We start from the raw sequence: 19,247 nt of genomic DNA, 5'->3' as shown, positions 1-19,247 counted from the left end.
AGCAGCAGTTCTTAAATTAGCTGTATACTTAGTTACCAGCCTTAGTCCATTCTGGTCAATGAGCATTGTGGTAGGCAACACTTGGTGAGGCAGAGATGGACAGTCTTTGCCAAACAAGGCAATTTGGTATCTTTACTGAACTTCTGAAACATTTCATTTGTGGATTGCTCCACATAGGCATGGAAGCCTAGCATGGCCACACATGGATCCAACAGGATTTCCTGAGAAATGGTTATAGTTTATTCTATTTTACTTTATGTTTGACATCTCTGTATGTCTTCGGATTAGGCTGAATTTGCCTGTTGGATCTGGAATGTACCATTTTTCCCATATGTCTATGTATGAAGCAGTTCTTCCCCATGGCTTAAAGTGTCCATTCCAATGGAGTAACTTGGCAGCCTTTACAAACTGGGGCGAATACCGTTTTCCAGCACTGGAACCTTACAGTTGAGAGAAAGAGCAATGTGATTGTACCAGTCATTAGGCAGCCAAACTAAGCTACCGAAAATTTAAGATAACCACACATTTTTCATCTCAGGACAGGCCTGTCTTTACATTCTAATTGCTGATTTTACTTGTACTTACCAAGGTGGCGGACATTCCACATGGGGTCAATTGTGGAGTGCTGTTGATAAAATACAATAAGCAGAGGAGGTGTTGTAATGCTGCCAGCCAGTGTTCTGTAGAGTCCCTCTCTTGGTGGAGCAGACAACAAACGTTTAGTGAACAATACTGACCAAATCCTGTTAGTTGAAATCCAAGAGTTTGAAAATTCCAGTTACTTACTCTACATTGAGTTTCATCCATTTTTCCAGCTGGTTAGTTATATTCTGTCTCTTCCATTCTGTCAGATTTGCAACAAAAACTCCAGGATTAAAGGAACATGTGCTGGCTTTCATGGAAAGCTTCCGAATTCTTTCCTTTCTATAGTCAAGATAGCCAATGTAATTGTACTGAAAACACAAACAGGAACAAAAATAGTTTCTAGCTAGCAAAAATAAGCTGGCTAAAAATTGGCTTCTTGGGTTTTTACTAACAAAAGTGACTTTTAGGACTGGCTTCACAAAACAGATGTTCAAGAATTAGGTTGACATGTTTATAAATGAAACAACAGAAAGACGAGTTTGGAGGGGAAATAATTATGAAATATATATCAGAAATGAGTTCCCTAAATTTGCCACTCCTTCACATTAAAGTTGTATACCTGGTTCCCTGCTCCACGGATGAGAACTTTAGTGGAAGCTGAATCACAGTCATCTGAAAATGCAGCAGCGTGTCCTGGCTTCAGTGGTGTATTATACAGGGCAAGAATATCACCTGAAATGGACATGGTTAAAACATTCCGTAGTCCCTTAAGATTCCCTGTTCCTCCCATCTTTAATACCTTGCACAATCACATCATCATCCACGTATATGGCCTTCTTTGCACTGGGAACCAGGATTGGCAAGTAGAATCTTGCAAAGATTAACTGGAAAAGGAAAGGAACATTGACATAGGATCCAGTGGCTATACTTTTATTTACATAGAAGCTACAAAGACATCTGAGACCTTGCATAAGATAACTAAAGGAATCTTAGCACCCTCTGGATTTGGTTCCCAGGGACTGACTTGTACTATACCCACAGTATTCTAAAATAATGCCCAAGTACTAACAGATACAGGGAACTCACTGGTTTCATAGATTCCCCCTGGTCAGGATCCTCCTTTATTTTCCCTTCCAAAAGTTTAGTGTCAAAATTCACAATTTTGTACTTGATGGTTTTCAGAGAACCACTGTTGAGCCAGGACCTGATAAAAAGGGGGTGAGGGCTGCATTTCAGCTTTAAATAGTCATATTTCCAAGCCATACATAACCTTATCCATTTCTAATGAGGGCATACACTATGCTTTAAAATTCACTAGTAACAAACGTTTCCATGTTCCTTCCTTGGTTTTTCATCTGAAATGTAGATATTGCTACCATATGGCTGTCAACTAAGACTGGTATACTAAAACTCTGTAGCCACCAACACATGGATGACTCAATTTTGGTTATGGCACTGCCCAGGCTACATATGTATCCAGTGTTTCAAGCCACCTGCCTCAATCTACCAAGTACTGGAATTACAAATGTGCACTACCATGCCTGGCCAGAGATTCAATTCTTTGTTGTTTTTTGTTTTTTTTTTTGGTCCGGTCGTGGGGCCTGAACTCTGGGCCTGGGTGCTGTCCCTCAGCTCTTCAGCTCAAGGCTAGCGCTCTACCACTTGAGCCACAGCGCTACTTCAGGCTTTTTTCTTCTTTTGCTTGTGTGGTGCTGAGGAATTGAACCCAGGGCCTCATGCATACAAGGCAAGCGCTCTACCACTGAGCCACCTTCCCAGCCCCCAGAGATTCAATTCTTAACTTTCCAAATACCCTGGGGAAAAAAAAGTCAAAGAATAGTGGTAGTGGTAGATACCAGTGGCTGGATCCTGTAATGAGGAGATCAAGACAGTACTGAAGTACCATTTCCCACCCCCAAAAGAAAAAAGCTGGGCATAGGAGTCTCATACAAGAATCCAGCAAGTGCAAGAAAATTATATTCCCGAAAGAAGTGCTAGAGTGCTAGCCTTGAGTGAAAAAGCTTAGGAACAGGGCCTAGGCCCTGAATTCAAGCTTGTGAACCCCCTCCCCTCCACCCCAAAAAAGTAAAAATCATAGTCCAAACATGGGGCAAGGTTTTAAAAAAGACCAAAAAAGGAGTTGTGGTTCAAGAGTGCCTGCCTAGCAAGTACAAGATCTTGAGTTCAAACTCAGTACTTGCCCCCAAATTGCAATGGTAGTGAAAGGTAACAAGCTAGCAAGTAGTCTGTTACCTATATAATGAATTAATTCACCATGACAACCCTAAGTAATTCTTGATCCACTGAAGTCTGAAGCTCTGTTAAGAACCTGAAGAAGTAAACACATTTCTTGTCATCTATTTTAAATAAGCGTTTGGGGAACATTTAGTGTCATTTCTATGGTCTATTTTTTTTTCTTTTTGCTTATGTGGTGCTGAGGAATCGAACCCAGGGCCTCATGCATGCAAGGCAAGCACTCTACCACTGAGCCACCTTCCCAGCCCCTCTATGGTCTATTTTAAGCAGTATGTTTCTACATCTTGCAAGGGTTCTGAAGTCACAGCTTTCATAAACTAAACATGAGCCATGGAAATAGCCATATGATAGTTCATGTTTCAGAACACAGGTAAATGTTAAGCAGTTTCTTGCAATAAACTTTAATTTTCACAAATGAGAGTCCATTGTGTTTGCATTAACTATAAGTAAAATGTTAAGACTTACAAGCAATTACTATGAGCTAGGTGTGTTTTTGTTAGTACTGGGTAGAACAGAGCCATGTCATATTTGCTGTGCAAAGCACTCTACCATGTTAACACACTTCTAGTCTTTTTTCTTTTGGTGCCAGTACCAAAGCATGAATACTCTCACTTGGGTTTAAGTAGCATTTGTTGTTTTATAGGTAGGTTCCAGGCCAGCTTTGGCTGGTCCTCTTGCTTGTGATTTCCCCATGTTGCCGGGGAATAGCCCAGATGTGCTTCCCGTGAAAGCTGGTGCATACCACCATGCCCAGCCATTTTGCCTCAGCTGACCTTCAACTATAGTCCCCTGATCTCTGCCTCCTAAGTGGCTAGCTAGAATTACAGGCTTAAGCCATCTTGCCCAACTAAGTATTCTATATAATTTCTCTTTCATTTGCCACAACCTCTAAATTGAGTATTTTTACTCTAATTACAGAGGAAAAATGGGCTACAAGGTTCCCCTAATCAATATACACTAAGACTTGGATCAGTATTTGCTTACAACCTCACCACATTAGCATGAAACCATCAGTCTTATTGCTGAAACAGCAACTCAGTAGTAATAGGAATAGTGATAATTTGTTTACTTCTTGGCATAAGTTCTTTATAGTATTCCTGCTTATACAGTCATGTGGAAAAATGTCACATGCATCTTACATTGTCATAACCTCAATTATGTAAACATGTATACTCTAAGACAGTTCATGAATTGGCAGCTGGCCTACTCTAGAGCATCCATTAGAAGCTGAATCATGCAATGAAAACTCACCGCAGATGGTCTGCTGTGTTGTTTAGGGTAACAATGTAGAAAATCACATTGGAGTGAGTGTTGTGCTGAACACTGTTTATGGCTGCAATGGCCCCTCCAAGCCTGTCTTCAGATGCAGCAATGACCACAGGAATCTCCTCTCCTCTCCTATCTACCAAATGTCGAGGAGCATTGGGGACAAAGGCAATGGGTTGAAGCCCCAGAATTCCTGAATCTGAAAAGAGCAAACAAAAGCAGGCAATAGGATAAAACAATCTCATTTTTTTGTTGTTTTTTTTTGCAGTAAGAGGTTTTGAACTTAAGGACTAGCACTTGATAGCTGGTGCACTACTCTTTGAGCCAGTTTTTGCTGGGCTCATAGAATGAGTTTAGGGTGCTTTTCTGCCTGAGCTGACCTTGAATCTTGATCCACAAGATCTCAGACTCCTAAGTAGCTAGAGTGAAACACATAAGCCACTGGGCACCTGGTTCTCATGAGCTTTGGACAGACATGGAAAGAGGAATGGTGAAGATTATGGTGACAATTTAACTTATTAAATTTCAGTATCTAGACCAGTCTCAAATTATGTTTTTCTAGTCAAGCTTTTGGAAAAGTGGAAGGATTAAAAAAAGGCATGAAACACTTTGATACAGCATTAGAAAAGTTAACAGAACCTTTCTAAAATATACTGTGGCCATTTGTATGAAGAATCATAAATAAGTACATGGTCTTTGACCTAATCATCATATCGCTATTTCTTTTAAGGACAATATTGGAAGCATCAAATGGGTTAAGAGCATGGCTCAAGCAGTAGAGGGCTTGCTATATTTGTAAACATAGAAATATTTATTTTTAAACCTAAGTAGACATGAAATTAATAGAAGTTTCTGGATTAGACGAGAGCAGGGCCAGGTATGATAGTGTGTATATGTAATACTCGCTACAAGGGAGGCAGAGATGGGCAAAAAATAAAAGTTAAACAGCAAGACCTTATTGCAAAAAAAAACAAGCCAGGAGTATAATCACAGCTGTGCAAGAATAGCTGTCTGAAGCTGGCCCTAAGCAAACACAAAAAATAAGGAAATAGGTCGGGGAGAGTGTCAAGTGGGAGACTGCTTGCCTAGCAATAAGTTCAAACCACATTTTGAAAAAGTGCATGAGCATATCTGAAAAAATTTGTTCTGTAACCTCTTTATTGTCCTGGTAACTGGGGCATCAACTCAGGGCCTAGGTGGTCTCTTAAGCATTTTTGCCGAAGGATAGTGCTCTACCACTTGAGCCACAGTTCCACTTTGGGTGCTTAATTGGAGATAAAGAGTTTCCTGCCCAGGCTGGGTCAAACTTCAATCCTCAGATCTCAACTTCCTGAGTAGCTAGGATTATAGGCAAAAGCCACTGGCACCCAGTATAAACTTCCTTTTTTATTTACAATTGTTTATTACCCTCCTTTCGGTATGATTCTCACACTTTTTAATAAGTCTCACAAGAAGAAACGTGTATTATATGTAGCATATTCATACATACTGTGTATTCTCCATTATATGGTAGGGATTCATGTGTATATTATATATAATATTGTATGTTTTAAAAGGCATGGGAGTTATTATACCATAAGTTAATTTCCTTGGACACAAGAGATCTTATTGGTACTAAAATCACATATAAAGAGTTTTTACTATCATATATACTTATGACAAAATCATAAGGAAAAACATGTCATATATAATTTAGTAGTCTCAACTATACAGGAAAAAAATATATACATAAAGAGACTGGAGGTACCAGGCTAATTTTTTTATAATGATTATCTTGAGTCAATTAAGTTATTCACTCAATTATTATTGAATACAACCAGTATGTCATCAATCATTCTTGGGCAAGGGGGATAAAGCAGTGAACAAAGTACCCACATTACTACTTCCACCAGAAGCATGTAAGTTTTTTTTTTTTTAATTTTGGTTTTTTGCCAGTCTGGGACTTGACCTTAGGGCCTGGGCACTGTCCCTAAGCTGCTTTTGCTCAAGGCTAGTGCTCTACCACTTGAGCCACAATGCCACTTCTGGCTTTTTCTATGGTACTGAAGAATCACACCCAGGGCTTCATGCATGCTAGACAAACACTCTACCACTAAGCTACATTCCCAGCCCAAAAGCATGCATTTTTAATACATATATATTTCACTACACACAATTATAAAACAAGCTATCAGAGCTGGAGCTGAAGCTCAGTGGTATAGCACATGCTTAGTATAAACAAGAGCCTGCAATTTAATCCCCAGCACCAAAAACAAAGCAAAACAAAACAGGCATTCTATCAGCACTAAAAGAAAGTTAGGGAAAGTTACTGTTCTTTTCTTGCTTTGTTCAACTATGGTAATTAGCAATTCAAAAATGCTCTTGGGCTTTTTGTTATTTCAGACAAGGACTCCCTGTGTAGCCCAGGCTGAAACTTCCTCCTGCATCAGCCTCCTGAGTGCTGAGATTACAGGCATGTTCCCCCATACTTGGCTTCAAAATGATCTTGACAGGCTGGGTGCTGGTGGCTCATGCTTCTTGTAATCCTAGCTACTCAGAAGACTGAGATCTGAGGACTGCAGTTCAAAGCCAGCCCAGGCAGGAAAGTTTGTGAGACTCTTCTCTCCAATAAACCACCAGAAAACCGGATGTGATGCTGTTGCTCAAGTGACAGAGCACTAGCCTTGAGCTGAAGAGCTGAGGGACAGCCCACAGGCCAAGCTCCACAACCGGCAAAAAAGAAAAAGATTTTGACAAATACCCAGATGCCTCAAACATTTCTCAATATTAAGGTGGGGCAGTATGAACAACTAAAGCAACTTGCAGTACAATTATACAATAAATAATTTAAGCTGATAAGCCTTTATGATTTCTGTAGTATTACTACTGTCCTGATGTGATTGCTCAAGTTAAAGAAAAGTTGCAGTTGAAGGAAAGTAGCTAGACTTAACACTGTAGTGACAGAGCACGTATCAAATAACTGAGACATGTCCCCACCCATCTTTTTTTGTTGCTGTTGGATGCAGGGCTTGAACTCAGGACCTGGGCCTGTCCTTGAGCTTGTGCTCAAGGCTAGTACTCTACCACTTTTGAGCTACAGCTGCTTCTGGTTTTCTGCTGGTTAACTGGAGATAAGACTCTCACAGACTTTCCTGCCCATCTTCTGAAGCCCAGCCTGCTGAGCAAGTTCTGTAATGTTCTTGATTTGGTGGAAAGGAATATTTTATCAGCTCAAATCCTTAGCTAGTGACTATATTGTACAAGGCATCCAAGAATAGAATAAGTACCTACCATGCCTTTGAATCTTCTATAGCACTTCTAAGGCCTAGAAACAAGGTTTTGTTGTTGTGGTGGTTTTTAATATAGAGATGTGAGTTAATATATGGGACACAAGGAACCCCAATTTCTCAACAGTTTATAAGGCATTATAAGGTACCTGTACCTGAAACCTCATTCCTTAGCAGACTGCTCAGGCTGAGGAAGTTATGATGCAAAACCAGTAAGAAGAGAACAACAGCCAAGATCAAGATGACGATGTTTACTGAAACAGATGAGAAAAACCTAAATTACATCTCCTTGCCTTTGATTAATATAAAAACAACATTGAGAGATAGAACAAACATACCTTTACGGAATGACATCTTTTTCTTCTGTCTTATATAAATATTAGTTATTAATCCTGTGAAACAAAAGAATGGTCATCAAAATGCCTACACACTTATTCACATAGGAACAAAGTACATTATTCTTCCAGAAACTTGTTTGAACTAGTAAGTTTACAAGAATCCAATTTTTAGGTCTGAAAATTTTATGATATTCCTAAGAACTTGGAAAATAACTTTCAAATACCTTGGAAAAATACATAGCCTTAGCCTTATATATGACACCAGATGAAAAGCAAAAGAAACACTATTAGGGGAAAAGCCTGGAGTTTTTAATTTCAGAATAAATTTTTACTCAAGATTCTTACTTCAATTTAGGCATGGCCTGGTGCCGGTAGTTCATGATACTCAGAAGGCTGTGATTTAAGGACTGGGGTTCAAAGCTAGTCCAGGCAGGAAACTCCATGAGACTCTTATCTCTAGTTAACCACCCAAAAGCTATAGTGGAGCTGTGGCTCAAGTGGTAGAGCCCTAGCCTTGAGCAAAAAAAAAAATCTCAGGGACAGTGCCTAGACCTTAAGTTAGAGCACAAAAGACACAGATGTCTATGACAAAGTAATGTGAAGGTAAAAGTGTTACTTTCAAAAAATTTAAAACTGCTTTTTAAAAAAAAACGGATTTTTTTCTGACCTTCCTGTCTTGACTGTCCATCTTGTAAGAAGGTTGTATTTAGCCAGGTATGAAGATGCACACCTGTAATCCCACCTCTCAGGAGATGGAAGGGGAAGGATCACTGAGTTCTAGACCAACATAGGCTATATGGCAAGAAGATATCTCAAAAAAATTAAAAAAGTTGTGTCCAGTCCCACAGTGATGATAATACCACAGTGGTATTATCATGCCTGTCATCCTAGATAAACAGAAATCATAAATAGGATCTTAGGCCAAGCCAGGTGGGACATAAATGCAAGATACTATTTGAAAACTAAAGCCAAAAGGGCTGAGGATGTGGTTCTAGTATTGCCAAAGGTGTGTAAGGTGTGGGTGTGTTGAGTACATGAGGGAAAGTATGCCTAAAGAACAATTTAAGACATTTCTTTCCAGAGAAATACATATTCAGTATAACAATGAACTTTATCTCTAAAGCATACACATTATATACCCTATAACGTCTCTCTCCTTGTGATTTGTCTTACCTACAGAAGCTAGCAGATTGAGAGTAACTCAGATAAAATTCTAACATCTGTTTTTAGACAACTTCCACCAAGACTGGATAAAACAATTTCACTCCAATAAATCCCAGCTACATACTAGTACAAAGGAACAGTAACTACTAGCTGGTTCACTTTTAGTGGCAGTTACAAGACCGAATATGCATTGAGAGACACATGAATTTGTGCTATTCCAGTTAGGAGGGAACCACCCCAAACTCTACACCCAATTCTAGCACTTAAATAGGTGAGCAAAGCAGAAACCACTTGCATTTAGAACCTTTTTCCACAATGGAGTATGCACTCACTATTAGAAGAAATCTGCCAACTAGGATCCGGTGGCTCACGCCTGTAATCCTAGTTACCCAGGAAGCTGAGATCAGAGGTTTATTGTTAGAAGCAGCACGGGCAAGAAAATCTGTGAAACTCTAATCTCCAATTAACTACCAGAAAGCCTAAGTGGGGGCGTGGCTCAAATGGTAAGAGTGCTAGCCTTGAGCAAGAAAGCTCAGGGACAGAGCCCAGACTCTGAGTTCAAGCCCCAGGACTAGCACACACACCTCTCTTTTTCTCTTAATTTTATAGTTGAAATAACTTACTTCTTTACAGCAACTGATATCCCACGAAATGCTCTTGAAGAGGGCTGGAATACACCTGCTCATACAACAGAGAAACACTTCAAATGCATAATACAAGGGAAGAAGGAAGGAGACAGCATAAACTCTAGCCCTTCCCTGCACTGGCTCCTCTGAGACCAGAAAAGCAACAAAAGGTTCTGCATATTACTGGAGGCATGAGTAATGACAGCCACTCTACAACACAAACTTGTCCCATCCCTCACGCGGAGCTGCATCTCCCAGAGCACCAGGCCTCCAATTTCCCCAGAGGCTAATCCAGCCGTGGCAGATTTTGGGGAGTGACGTGGCTGTCTCCTTTTGAGAGAGTGCTCTAGGCAAGAGCCTAGTCTCTGGGTCACAGCCGGATCCACCGGCTGACAGTACGTGCTAGGAGAACTGGCAGGCAGAGTGAACGCAGGCAGCAGCCACAGGCCTCCCCGCGCGAAGGGATGGACCCTATAGATGGCAGAGGGCAGAGACCAAGGGCTGGGTTCTCCCAGAACGTTCACAGGTCATGGCCACTCCACCTACCTCACATGTCCGAGAGGACCTAAGCTTTTGAGATCAGTCAAACACCAGCCTTGTAACGGACTCAGGGAACCAGTCTCCATTGGGAGGCCCAACCTGGGTTTGTGACCAGATAAGCTGGCTGGCAGGGCGGTGGGCCAAGCTTGGGACCCCCGCTGGGGACCCAGCTTTCCCCAAGCGGTGTGAGATGCGACCGAGCCTTTTCTTGCAAAGATGCGGCTCGGGGATCTACTAATTCTAACTACGGCCCCTCTACTAGGCTCAGGGGGAATGGAGAGGTGACGTTATGGGGGTCCCGCCAGGCTGTCACACGGGGTAAAGGCCAGGTCCGACAAGCCAGCCCCCTCACCCCTAGTCACGGCCGCCCTTACCTTCCCTGAGAAGAGGAGGAGCCGCCGCCACTGCCCGCGCCCCGGCCCGCCCCGCCAGCTCAGCGCCCGCGCCGCAGGTCCCAGGCCCCAGCCCTCCGCAAGGCCGCCCGCGTCCCCGGCACTCCGAGCCAAGCTCGCTCACCTGCTCGCCCACGACCTCCGCGGCAGCCGCCCAGGGCCACAACCACAGCTCCCAGCCCGACGGTGTGGCTCTAGCAGCGAGAGCGAGGTGCCCAGCAGGCGCCGCGGGGCAGCCTCGCCGCCGGGGTCCTCGCTGAGAAAACGCCGTCGCCATGGAGACGCAGCGCGCGTAGGCAGCCGTTAGGCCGCGAAAGCGTGGCTTAGAACAATTTATCGGAGCAGAGCCTCGGCTCCTGGCCCCAGTTTCCCTGACGGCGAACCATTCACGGGTGCGCGATGCCGCGGCTCGACCACCTCCACAGCCCTCGCGGGTTGGACGCCGGGCTACCACCAGGTGCGAAAGCGCACGTCGCCTAGCGATGGCGCAGGGCGAGGCCAAGGGTTATCCCCGCCCTTCTGATACATCCGCTTCCGGGGCCGCGGCAGTCGCACGTAGGGATTTGTCCGGCCCGCCAGTCGACTCTGGGTGTCCGATTCGGCCCGCTGCAGTTCGTCACTGCCGTTCGCCCTCGCCTCGCTGCCCGCCTTCGGAGCTAACCATGCTGGAACACCTCAGCGCGCTCCCCACACAGATGGTGAGGGTCTGGCCTGGGGTCCTCGTCCGCCACACGGACCCGGTGGCCTCGAGCGTCCTCCGCGCGCGGCCCCCAACCCCTGGGTTCCCGTCCACCCTCCTCTTCAGGCGCCCGCCCGCGCGCTGTCAGGATGCTGACAGGCCCATGGGAGCCCGGGATCTGATTGCTTACTGGGGCAGGGGCCGGGGGAGATGCGTTTTTGCTGCCATGTGAGTCCTGTTCCGAAACTGCAACCCTTCGGAGCGGAACCAAATCTCTCTCACATCCCCCCCCCCTCTCACTTCTAGGATTACAAAGGACAAAAGCTAGCTGAACAGATGTTTCAAGGAATTATTCTTTTTTCTGCAGTAAGTATTGGTTTTACATTTGAGTCTCTCTTTTTTTTTCCTCCCTAGTTTGACTGTATTTTCATATATTCTGTTTGTCTCTAGATAGTTGGATTTATCTATGGGTACGTGGCCGAACAGTTCGGGTGGACAGTCTATATAGTTATGGCCGGATTTGCTTTTTCGTGTTTGGTAAGAAATTTGTGGGTGCTTGGGTGAGCAGGAACGTTAAGCTTTCAGAACTGGGTTGCTCTGATTGGACTTAGCAGTGAGAACCACAGTGAACTCTAATTTCCTGTCAGCGTTTCTCTTTAATATCACTGGGACAATGGCATGTTAAATAGTGTCAGATTTGGTGAGCTGCGAAGAACCTTACCGCTTATTTTCTTCAGCAGTGAGATCAAAGCTAGTATGAATTAATTTCTCATAGTGCTAACCATTGCCTGTCGCCCTTCTCTTAGGTCTCAAAGCCCTATGTGTAAACACTAAGGCTTGTTTCATTTACATGATCGTATCTTCTGTGGGTCTTGTTTTGTTGACTTTAGCATTGAAGTAATTTTAAAAACATATATGATTAAAAGAAGGGGAAAATGCAGACAAGAATCCAATGTATGTCCTACAGAATTAAGAGTGGGCTGGGAAGGTGGCACAGTAGTAAAGTGCTTGCCTTGCATGCATGAGGCCCTGGGTTCGATTCCTCAGTACTACATAAGCAGAAAAAGCCGGAAGTGGCATTGGGGTTCAAGTGGTAGAGCCCACGCCTTGAGCTGAAGAGCTGAGGGACAGTGCCCAGGCCCAGAGTTCAGGCCCATGACTGACAAAAAAAGGGAGGGGGGGAGTGGGTGAGAATGTTTAAAAGGGTGACATTAATCTAGATATTGAATACATAATCTGCTTTGTTAAATGGCAGCTCCTTTGTACCACTTAATGAAAAAAAAAGCAGGCACTGGTGACTCAAGTCTGTAATTCTTAGCTACTCAGGAGGCTGAAATCTGAGATCCATCGTTCATAGCTAGCCTTGGCAGTAAAGTCTGTGAGACTCTTCCCTCCAATTAACCAACTGAAAACCTGAAGTGGAGCTGTGGCTCAAGTGGTAGAGTGCTACCCTTCAGCACAAAAGCTCAGGGACAGTGCCCAGGCCCTGAGTTCAAACCCCACAGCTGGCACACACATACACACACAAAAATTTTTAAATGCATGATGATTTTATAATGGATATAACAGATGCACTTTTTCTGTTTTGGTCTAGCTGACACTTCCTCCATGGCCCATCTATCGACGACATCCCCTCAAATGGTTACCTGTTCAAGACTCAGGAACAGAAGACAAGAAAACAGGGGATAGAAAAATTAAGAGGCATGCTAAAAATAATTGATTGGGGTTTTCATGACTCAACACCCACTTTTCGTTTTCTCTGAGATGAGCTAAATTGCTATCATAACCAAATAATGAGCTTAAAACTCCCTATGCTCATAAACACAATTGCATATTGATTTAGTTTTCTTTATATTTCAAAGACAGAAATAACTCAGTTGTGTTTGACTTATATTTTAGACCAACTCCTCATAATCTTATGAAATGGAAAACAAAAACAAGTATGCAATGTTTCTTCCAGTATAAATAAATGCCTCATAAATGACAGCACAATTTTTTCATGTTTTTTGAATCTTACTATGTAACTTGGGCTGGCCATGGACTCACTTTCCTCAGCTCCTCAGTGCTGGGACTGTAGGCATATACTTGGCTTGCTAGTGCAATTTAACTAGGTTTTATAATTCATTATGAATCATTAAGTTAATTTAGACTTTTCTAATTAAAATTCAGTGCAAGTCTATACCTAAAAGGTCTCTTTGAATAGTCTGTAAGACTTAGTAAAAGACAAGAGCTTGTGATTCTGGAAATGTAAGCACCATTTTTACTGTTGTCACTGTAACTTCATGTGGAGGTATGTTGGTATAGGTGTGGCAGTACTACTTAAGCCATGTCTCCAGCCTGTTCCTGGTACATTTTTTTTTTTTAATATTTTTTGGGTCCGGTTGTGGGGCCTGAACTCTGGGCCTGGGCGCTGTCCCTCAGCTCTTCAGCTCAAGGCTAGCGCTCTACCACTTGAGCCACAGCGCCACTTCCGGCTTTTTTCTTTTTTGCTTATGTGGTGCTGGGAAATCAAACCCAGGGCCTCAGGCATGCAAGGCAAGCGCTCTACCACTGAGCCACCTTCCCAGCCCCTCCTGGTATATTTTTAACTACAGCAAACACCTTTTTAAAAAGTTGTATGAATGTAAACTTGTGACACAACAATTTTTCCAGAGCAAAAGGGAGCATTTTTTTGTGTTTGTGTGCCAGTCCTGGTACTTGAACTTAGGGCCTAGGCACTTAACTTTCCTGCTCAAAGCTAGCACTCTACTATTTGAGCCACAGCTCTACTTCTTTTGGTTTTTTGATGGTTAATTGGAGATAAGAATCTCACAGACTTTCCTGCCCAGATCTCAGTCTCCTGAGCAGCCAAGGATTATAGCCATGAGACACTGGTGCCTGCCTTGGAATTTTATTTTTATTGTTTTGAGACAGTCTCACTCTGCAGCTCAGGCTGGCCTTGCACTTACAATTTTTTGCTTCACTTTCCCGAGTGCTGAAATTACAGAAACGCACCACCACACCTAGCTAGTTGGAGGATTACAAGTAATGTTATATTTCTCAGTAGTGGGATGCAGAGCTGCCAGACTGTGAGCTTGTTAAGAAAAGGTAGCATGTCCAAGTGTATTCTTTTACTTATACCATGATAAGTTATACAGGCCTCTAGACATTCACACAGTGAGACTGAAGGAGGATATTATTCTTAGAATCAAAAAGGCTTAATAGCTTTGTACATATGAGCACATAAAATGATGTTTATCAAAATTAACTCCAAGAAATGGAAATAAGAGGTTTTTATTTTGCGTTTTGGTTTTTTTCCCTCCCTTGTTACTGTTTTGTTTTCTTTTTTTTTTTTTTTGGGTCCGGTCATGGGGCCTGAACTCTGGGCCTGGGCGCTATCCCTCAGTTCTTCAGCTCAAGGCTAGCGCTCTACCACTTGAGCCACAGCGCCACTTCCGGCTTTTTTCTTTTTTCTTATGTGGTGCTCAGGAATCGAACCCAGGGCCTCTGGCATGCAAGGCATGCGCTCTACCACTGAGCCACCTTCCCAGCCCCCTGTTTTGTTTTCTGTACCTTTGTCTTGTATATAAATTTATCTGGGGGAGGGTAAGAAGGAATACAAAAATAGACAAAGGGTGAACAAATGCAGTAGTAATACTCACTAGACACTATTATTGAAAATGAACTTACACAACTTGTGGAGGGAATTGGGAGGGGAAAAGCTGGGAAAAAATGAGGAAAGAAGTGACACTGTTCAAAAAGCAATGTACTCATTACCTGACTTATATAACTGTAATTCCTCTGTACATCACCAAAAAAGAAAGAAAGCAAAGACATTAGCACAGCAAAACTCAGGAAAGAATCTTTTAAAGATTGAGAAATTAAGTTAACAAACTAAGACTCATTGATAATGAATGTGACTAAACTGAAGTTCCCAGATGTAGTTAAAAATCAAGTTGCCTGGGCTGGGAAGGTGATAGAGCGCTTGCCTTGCATGCATGAGGCCCTGGGTTCTATTCCTCAGCACCACATAAGCAAAAAGAAAAAAGCTGAAAGTGGCGCTGTGGCTCCAGTGGTAGAGCTCTAGCCTTGAGCTGAAGAGCTGAGGGACAGCGCCCAGGCCCAGAGTTCAGATCCCACAACCAGACCAAAAAACAAAACAAAAAAACAGTAGCTTACCTGTTAATTGTCAATTAGAACATCTGCTCTATGGAAAAAAGATCTTGGCTCGGTGATGCCAGGAAGCACAGTGGCATGGCATAACTTGTACTCTGTTATCCCCAGTGACAGAGGGAAGCATAAGTAGGAGGATCACAGCCCAGGTATATAGAAAGAGCCTCCCTTGGAGACAATTAATGCAACAACAACAACAAAAAAGGGATGGGGGCTGGAGTGTCATTTTGGCTCTGATGGTAGATCATCTGCCTAACAAGTGTGTAATAAGGTCCTAAGTTCAATCTACAGTACTAGAGGGGGGAAAAAATTAAGATAAAAATGAAGAGCCGCAAAAGAGTAGATTGAAAACTGAGTCAATATTTAAACAAAACACAGCATGGATATATAAGTCTAAGAAAATAATTACTAAAAAATGTAATTAAAATTATCCAGAAAGATGCAGATTTCCAAAACATAGACCAACCATTTGTCAAAGATTTTCCCCCAACTGGGCACTGGAGCTTGATAGTTTTACAAATGAGTTCTAATAAGCTCTTCAATGTAAAAGGTCTCAGAAACTAGACTGTGCAAGGAAGTGTTGTCTTATTCACTGCTATATCAGCTCCTGGCAAAGCACCTAGCACATAATAAAAACAACTGACTGAAAGAAAATTTCATTAGAGTATTTTTGTGTGTGTATAATTTTTGAAGAAAGTATTTTTATAAGAAACTAAGAACATCTGGAGTATTTCTAGAGTCATTTAAATACAAAGTAAAAATTTACTGGCTAGGTCTTGTATTTTACTTTATAAAAACTATTTCCTGTGTAGGCAGTATTTCTTATCAAACAAATGATGTGATATACAGCCATACATAGAAAGGAAACTATTTTGATGTACATGAAGACATATTTCAGCAGACAAACATTACATGTGCTCAATATAACTAAAGGACCTGGACTTTACTCACAAATTGCTTAATTGAAAAAAGAGTGTTTAAGAGACTTCTTGCTGGTAGAAATATAAATCTAATAAAACTAATATATGAAAACATGATTTACAAAGTATTTTAATACTTTAGATCCAATTCTCATATACCTAAATGGGATTCATAGTAAAATATTAACAGTTCATCATTATGTAAAAAGGAAACCAGTTTCTCAAATACTACATAGAACTTCATATTCTTTAAATCTATTCCCAGAATAGTAAATTGACAATATACATATATATATCTCAACTACTCTGTGTGTGCAATATATATATATAACATATATATGTGTGTGTATATATATATATATGTATATATTGCACACACAGTACTTCCTAACAATAGCAGATATTATCACTGGCCATGTCACTTGTTTCTACTGTTGTATTATTACTATAATAAAATAACTGAAACCAATGCTTTCTGGCACTGTTTTCAAGCTAATTAGTACCTTAAAAAAATAAAGTTCCAAATATAAAATTGGTTTCGGCTCAGTAAACAGTAATCAAACAAATGTAACATTTTTCCTCATAAAAAGAGTATGAAAACCAAAAGCTTTTTTTTTTTTACTGTCTTTGAACTTGCTTTATATTAACTTTGTTCTTTTCCATAAGAAAATCCCAAAGAGATATAAAAGAATGGTGAATGTTATCTAAACTGTAATAGTTTGCTTTTTAAGACAAAACCTTTGAGAATAGCTTTAGTTTGAACAGATTGTAACAAATTCTCAAAAATTCATGTTTTCTTCAAAAAATTTCAACTGACGAGCTTTTGCACTGTAAGTGGTATACTTTTCACCCATGTGCTCCTGTAAACGTACCTATTTGGAAAAGATAAAAAGAAAATCAGTATTTATAATCCTAGAAGGAAGGCTTTCCTAAGTATGATACCAAAAGTGGGTCCATATGAGAAAAAGTTATATTTACGTAAAAAGTTAAAACCTGGAGATTTTTTTTAAAAAACCATGAATATAAAAGAGCAAAGAATAACTGGGGAAAATATTTACATTCATGCCAAAGGATTAGTAGCACTAATGTATAAGGAGTGTTAGGTCTGCCCAGGAAAAATGACCCCTTCCCTTGGTTTTCTCCCAGTGTACCCTGTTTTAAGTCCTTGCCCAACATCTGTAACCCAGGCAACTGGCATGCTTGGGGCAGTGGGAGGTCTCCTAGGCTCTGAGGTCATTTCCCCATCCTCTGAGCGTGCCTCCACATCTGTTGTGGCCACACCCATGCTCCCATCTTCCCCCACCTTCCCCTATATGGTCTCTTCCCTTCATAAGCTCTCTTGCTCCTCATGTCTCCACCTTGCACAGGCTGACAGTTTGGTTTTTCTCTCTCTTTCCTAATATACTTTCTTCTGCCTGAACTGCATGGGCTTTTCCTTTTGACAACCCTTACAAGGAGTTCTTACAGTATAAAATAATCCCAACCATATTAGAATAGTAGAACTAATGAAATAAAATATCACATAGATAATCTGTCAAATTCATTTATATATTTATGTCGATGTAAATCCTATACATTTTAAAACAACACAAATTACCAATAGCCAATACATGAATCAATCTGACTAGTAATAAGTACTGTGTGACATCTGATGTTTATTTGTTTCAAGAAATACTTGAAGTGAAAATAACAATGTGTTAAGGATATCCTGAAATTCCTGATAGAGTTTACTGATGACACCATATCATTTTGGTGGTACTTTAGTTGAAAATGTATAACCTAGCTGGGTGTCTAGCTCATGCCTGTATCCTAACTACTCAGGCAGTTAAGAGCTGAGAATCGTGGTACAACACCAGGTAGAAAAGTCTTTGAGAGGGACTAAGGAATGTGGCTTAGTGGTAGAGTGCTTGCCTAGCATGCATGAAGCCTGGGGTTCAATTCCTCAGTACCAGCATTTAAAAAAAAAAGAAAGAAAAGAAAAAGCCAGAAGTGGCACTTTGGGCTCAAGTAGTAGAGTGCTATCCTTGTACAAAAAAGAAGCTCAGGGACAGTGCCCAGCCTCTGAGTTCAAGCCTCAGGACTGGGCAAATAAACAAAGTCTGTGAGACTTTTTATCTCCAGTTAACCAACCACTCGAAAACAAAAAAGCCAGAAATGGAGGTGTGGCTTAAGTGGGAGAGTACCAGCCTTGAGCAGTGAGTGCCTAGCCCCTAAGTTTAACCCTTAGGACTAGCAAAACACACACACACACATGCACATACATGCACACCTAGAACTAAAGCCAAGTGCTAGTGACTCACACCTGTAATTCTAGCTGCTCAGGAGTTTGAGGCCTGGAGGACTGAGACCAACCCTAGTCAGAAAAGTTTGCAAGATTCCATCTCCAATTAATCAGCAAAATGACTTGCAGGTATGGCTCAAGTGGTAGAGCATCAGATATAATCAAGAAAGTCAAGTGGAAGCTAAGTGACAGTGGTCAAGCCTGGAATTCAAGCCCCAGTACCAACACACACACACACACAGAAGAAAAAAGAAAAGAAAAAACATGCTAAGTTCAAGCCCCAGTATCAGCACAAAAAAGTAACTAGTGTTAAAGGGGTAGGAGGCCTGGCTAAAGTGGAAAGACTTGCTTAACAAGTGCAAAGCCCAGAGTTCAAACTCCAGTACCACCAAAAAACATTTTAAAGTTTAAAAAATACAATAGCTGAATTATACTCACCAACTAACAATTTTAGTAGTTCAAAGAATACTATTTTAAAAGTGAAAAGACATCCTCCCATTCCCCCAAACTTAGAGGATATGCATCTATTTGGTAAGCAACCTGTATCTAGACAATACAAAGAAATTTCACAACTAAATAGGCAACAAATAGGCTAAGTTTAAAACAGGCAAAAGACATTACACCAAAGATAATATGCAAATGGCTATGAGTATATGAGAAGGTGATTATCATCATCAATGAAATACAAATGAAATCAATTTAACAAAAGATTAACTATACTCAACTAGATAAGTATTGTCAAGGGTATGGAAAACTCATCACATCTTTTTTTTTTTTTTTTT

The 19,247-nt window shown here is 41.4% G+C and overlaps 3 protein-coding genes across 8 annotated transcripts in view; 1 reads left to right on the top strand and 2 right to left on the bottom strand.

Annotated features, from left to right (window-relative positions):
- Positions 1-217: 217 nt before the first annotated feature.
- Positions 218-10,887, bottom strand: Glt8d1 (glycosyltransferase 8 domain containing 1). Of its 6 annotated transcripts, none has more exons than XM_013030757.1 (11): positions 10,558-10,887; positions 9,499-9,556; positions 7,712-7,765; positions 7,529-7,627; positions 4,093-4,306; positions 1,672-1,789; positions 1,385-1,469; positions 1,205-1,317; positions 787-953; positions 586-695; positions 218-440 (listed from the first exon to the last, which is right to left on the bottom strand). In XM_013030757.1, the coding sequence occupies exons 3-11, from the start codon at positions 7,725-7,727 to the stop codon at positions 250-252; spliced, it is 1,113 nt and encodes a 370-aa protein (XP_012886211.1). In that variant the 5' UTR covers positions 7,728-7,765; positions 9,499-9,556; positions 10,558-10,887; the 3' UTR covers positions 218-249. The 6 variants fall into 6 exon arrangements, with proteins under 6 accessions (XP_012886211.1, XP_012886209.1, XP_012886207.1 ...); XM_013030755.1 differs by having other exon boundaries at positions 9,499-9,553; XM_013030753.1 differs by lacking the exon at positions 9,499-9,556.
- Positions 10,888-10,915: 28 nt separating this feature from the next.
- On the top strand, positions 10,916-12,950 carry Spcs1 (signal peptidase complex subunit 1 homolog (S. cerevisiae)). Its single transcript, XM_013030751.1, has 4 exons — positions 10,916-11,131; positions 11,419-11,478; positions 11,563-11,649; positions 12,707-12,950. Exons 1-4 carry the CDS (start codon positions 10,916-10,918, stop codon positions 12,830-12,832), a joined length of 489 nt encoding a protein of 162 aa, XP_012886205.1. The 3' UTR covers positions 12,833-12,950.
- Positions 12,951-16,035: 3,085 nt separating this feature from the next.
- The window catches only part of Nek4 (NIMA-related kinase 4), a 32,385-nt gene continuing 29,173 nt past the window's right edge, over positions 16,036-19,247 (bottom strand). The window contains exon 15 of the mRNA XM_013030723.1: positions 16,036-17,056. Within this exon, the coding sequence (XP_012886177.1) occupies positions 16,964-17,056 (93 nt within the window). The 3' untranslated portion in view covers positions 16,036-16,963. The remainder of the gene's footprint in view (positions 17,057-19,247) is intronic.

Source organism: Dipodomys ordii, unplaced genomic scaffold (assembly GCF_000151885.1).
Source record: "Dipodomys ordii isolate 6190 unplaced genomic scaffold, Dord_2.0 Scaffold132, whole genome shotgun sequence".
Taxonomy (NCBI): Eukaryota; Metazoa; Chordata; class Mammalia; order Rodentia; family Heteromyidae; genus Dipodomys; species Dipodomys ordii.
Note: the sequence above shows the minus strand (reverse complement) of the source record. Positions and strands in the feature narration are given on the sequence as shown.

What these genes read in the sequence shown, in the direction of transcription:
- Spcs1 (XM_013030751.1), top strand. Translation starts at nt 10,916, where the DNA reads ATGGCGCAGGGCGAGGCCAAGGGTTATCCCCGCCCTTCTGATACATCC. An exon ending in GCGCGCTCCCCACACAGATG is followed by an intron (nt 11,132 to 11,418) that starts GTGAGGGTCTGG and finishes TCTCACTTCTAG; the next exon opens with GATTACAAAGGACAAAAGCT. An exon ending in GAATTATTCTTTTTTCTGCA is followed by an intron (nt 11,479 to 11,562) that starts GTAAGTATTGGT and finishes GTTTGTCTCTAG; the next exon opens with ATAGTTGGATTTATCTATGG.
- Glt8d1 (XM_013030757.1), bottom strand. An exon ending in AACACAGCAGACCATCTGCG is followed by an intron (nt 1,790 to 4,092) that starts GTGAGTTTTCAT and finishes CCTTTTTATCAG; the next exon opens with GTCCTGGCTCAACAGTGGTT. An exon ending in AGGGGGAATCTATGAAACCA is followed by an intron (nt 1,470 to 1,671) that starts GTGAGTTCCCTG and finishes TTCCTTTTCCAG; the next exon opens with TTAATCTTTGCAAGATTCTA.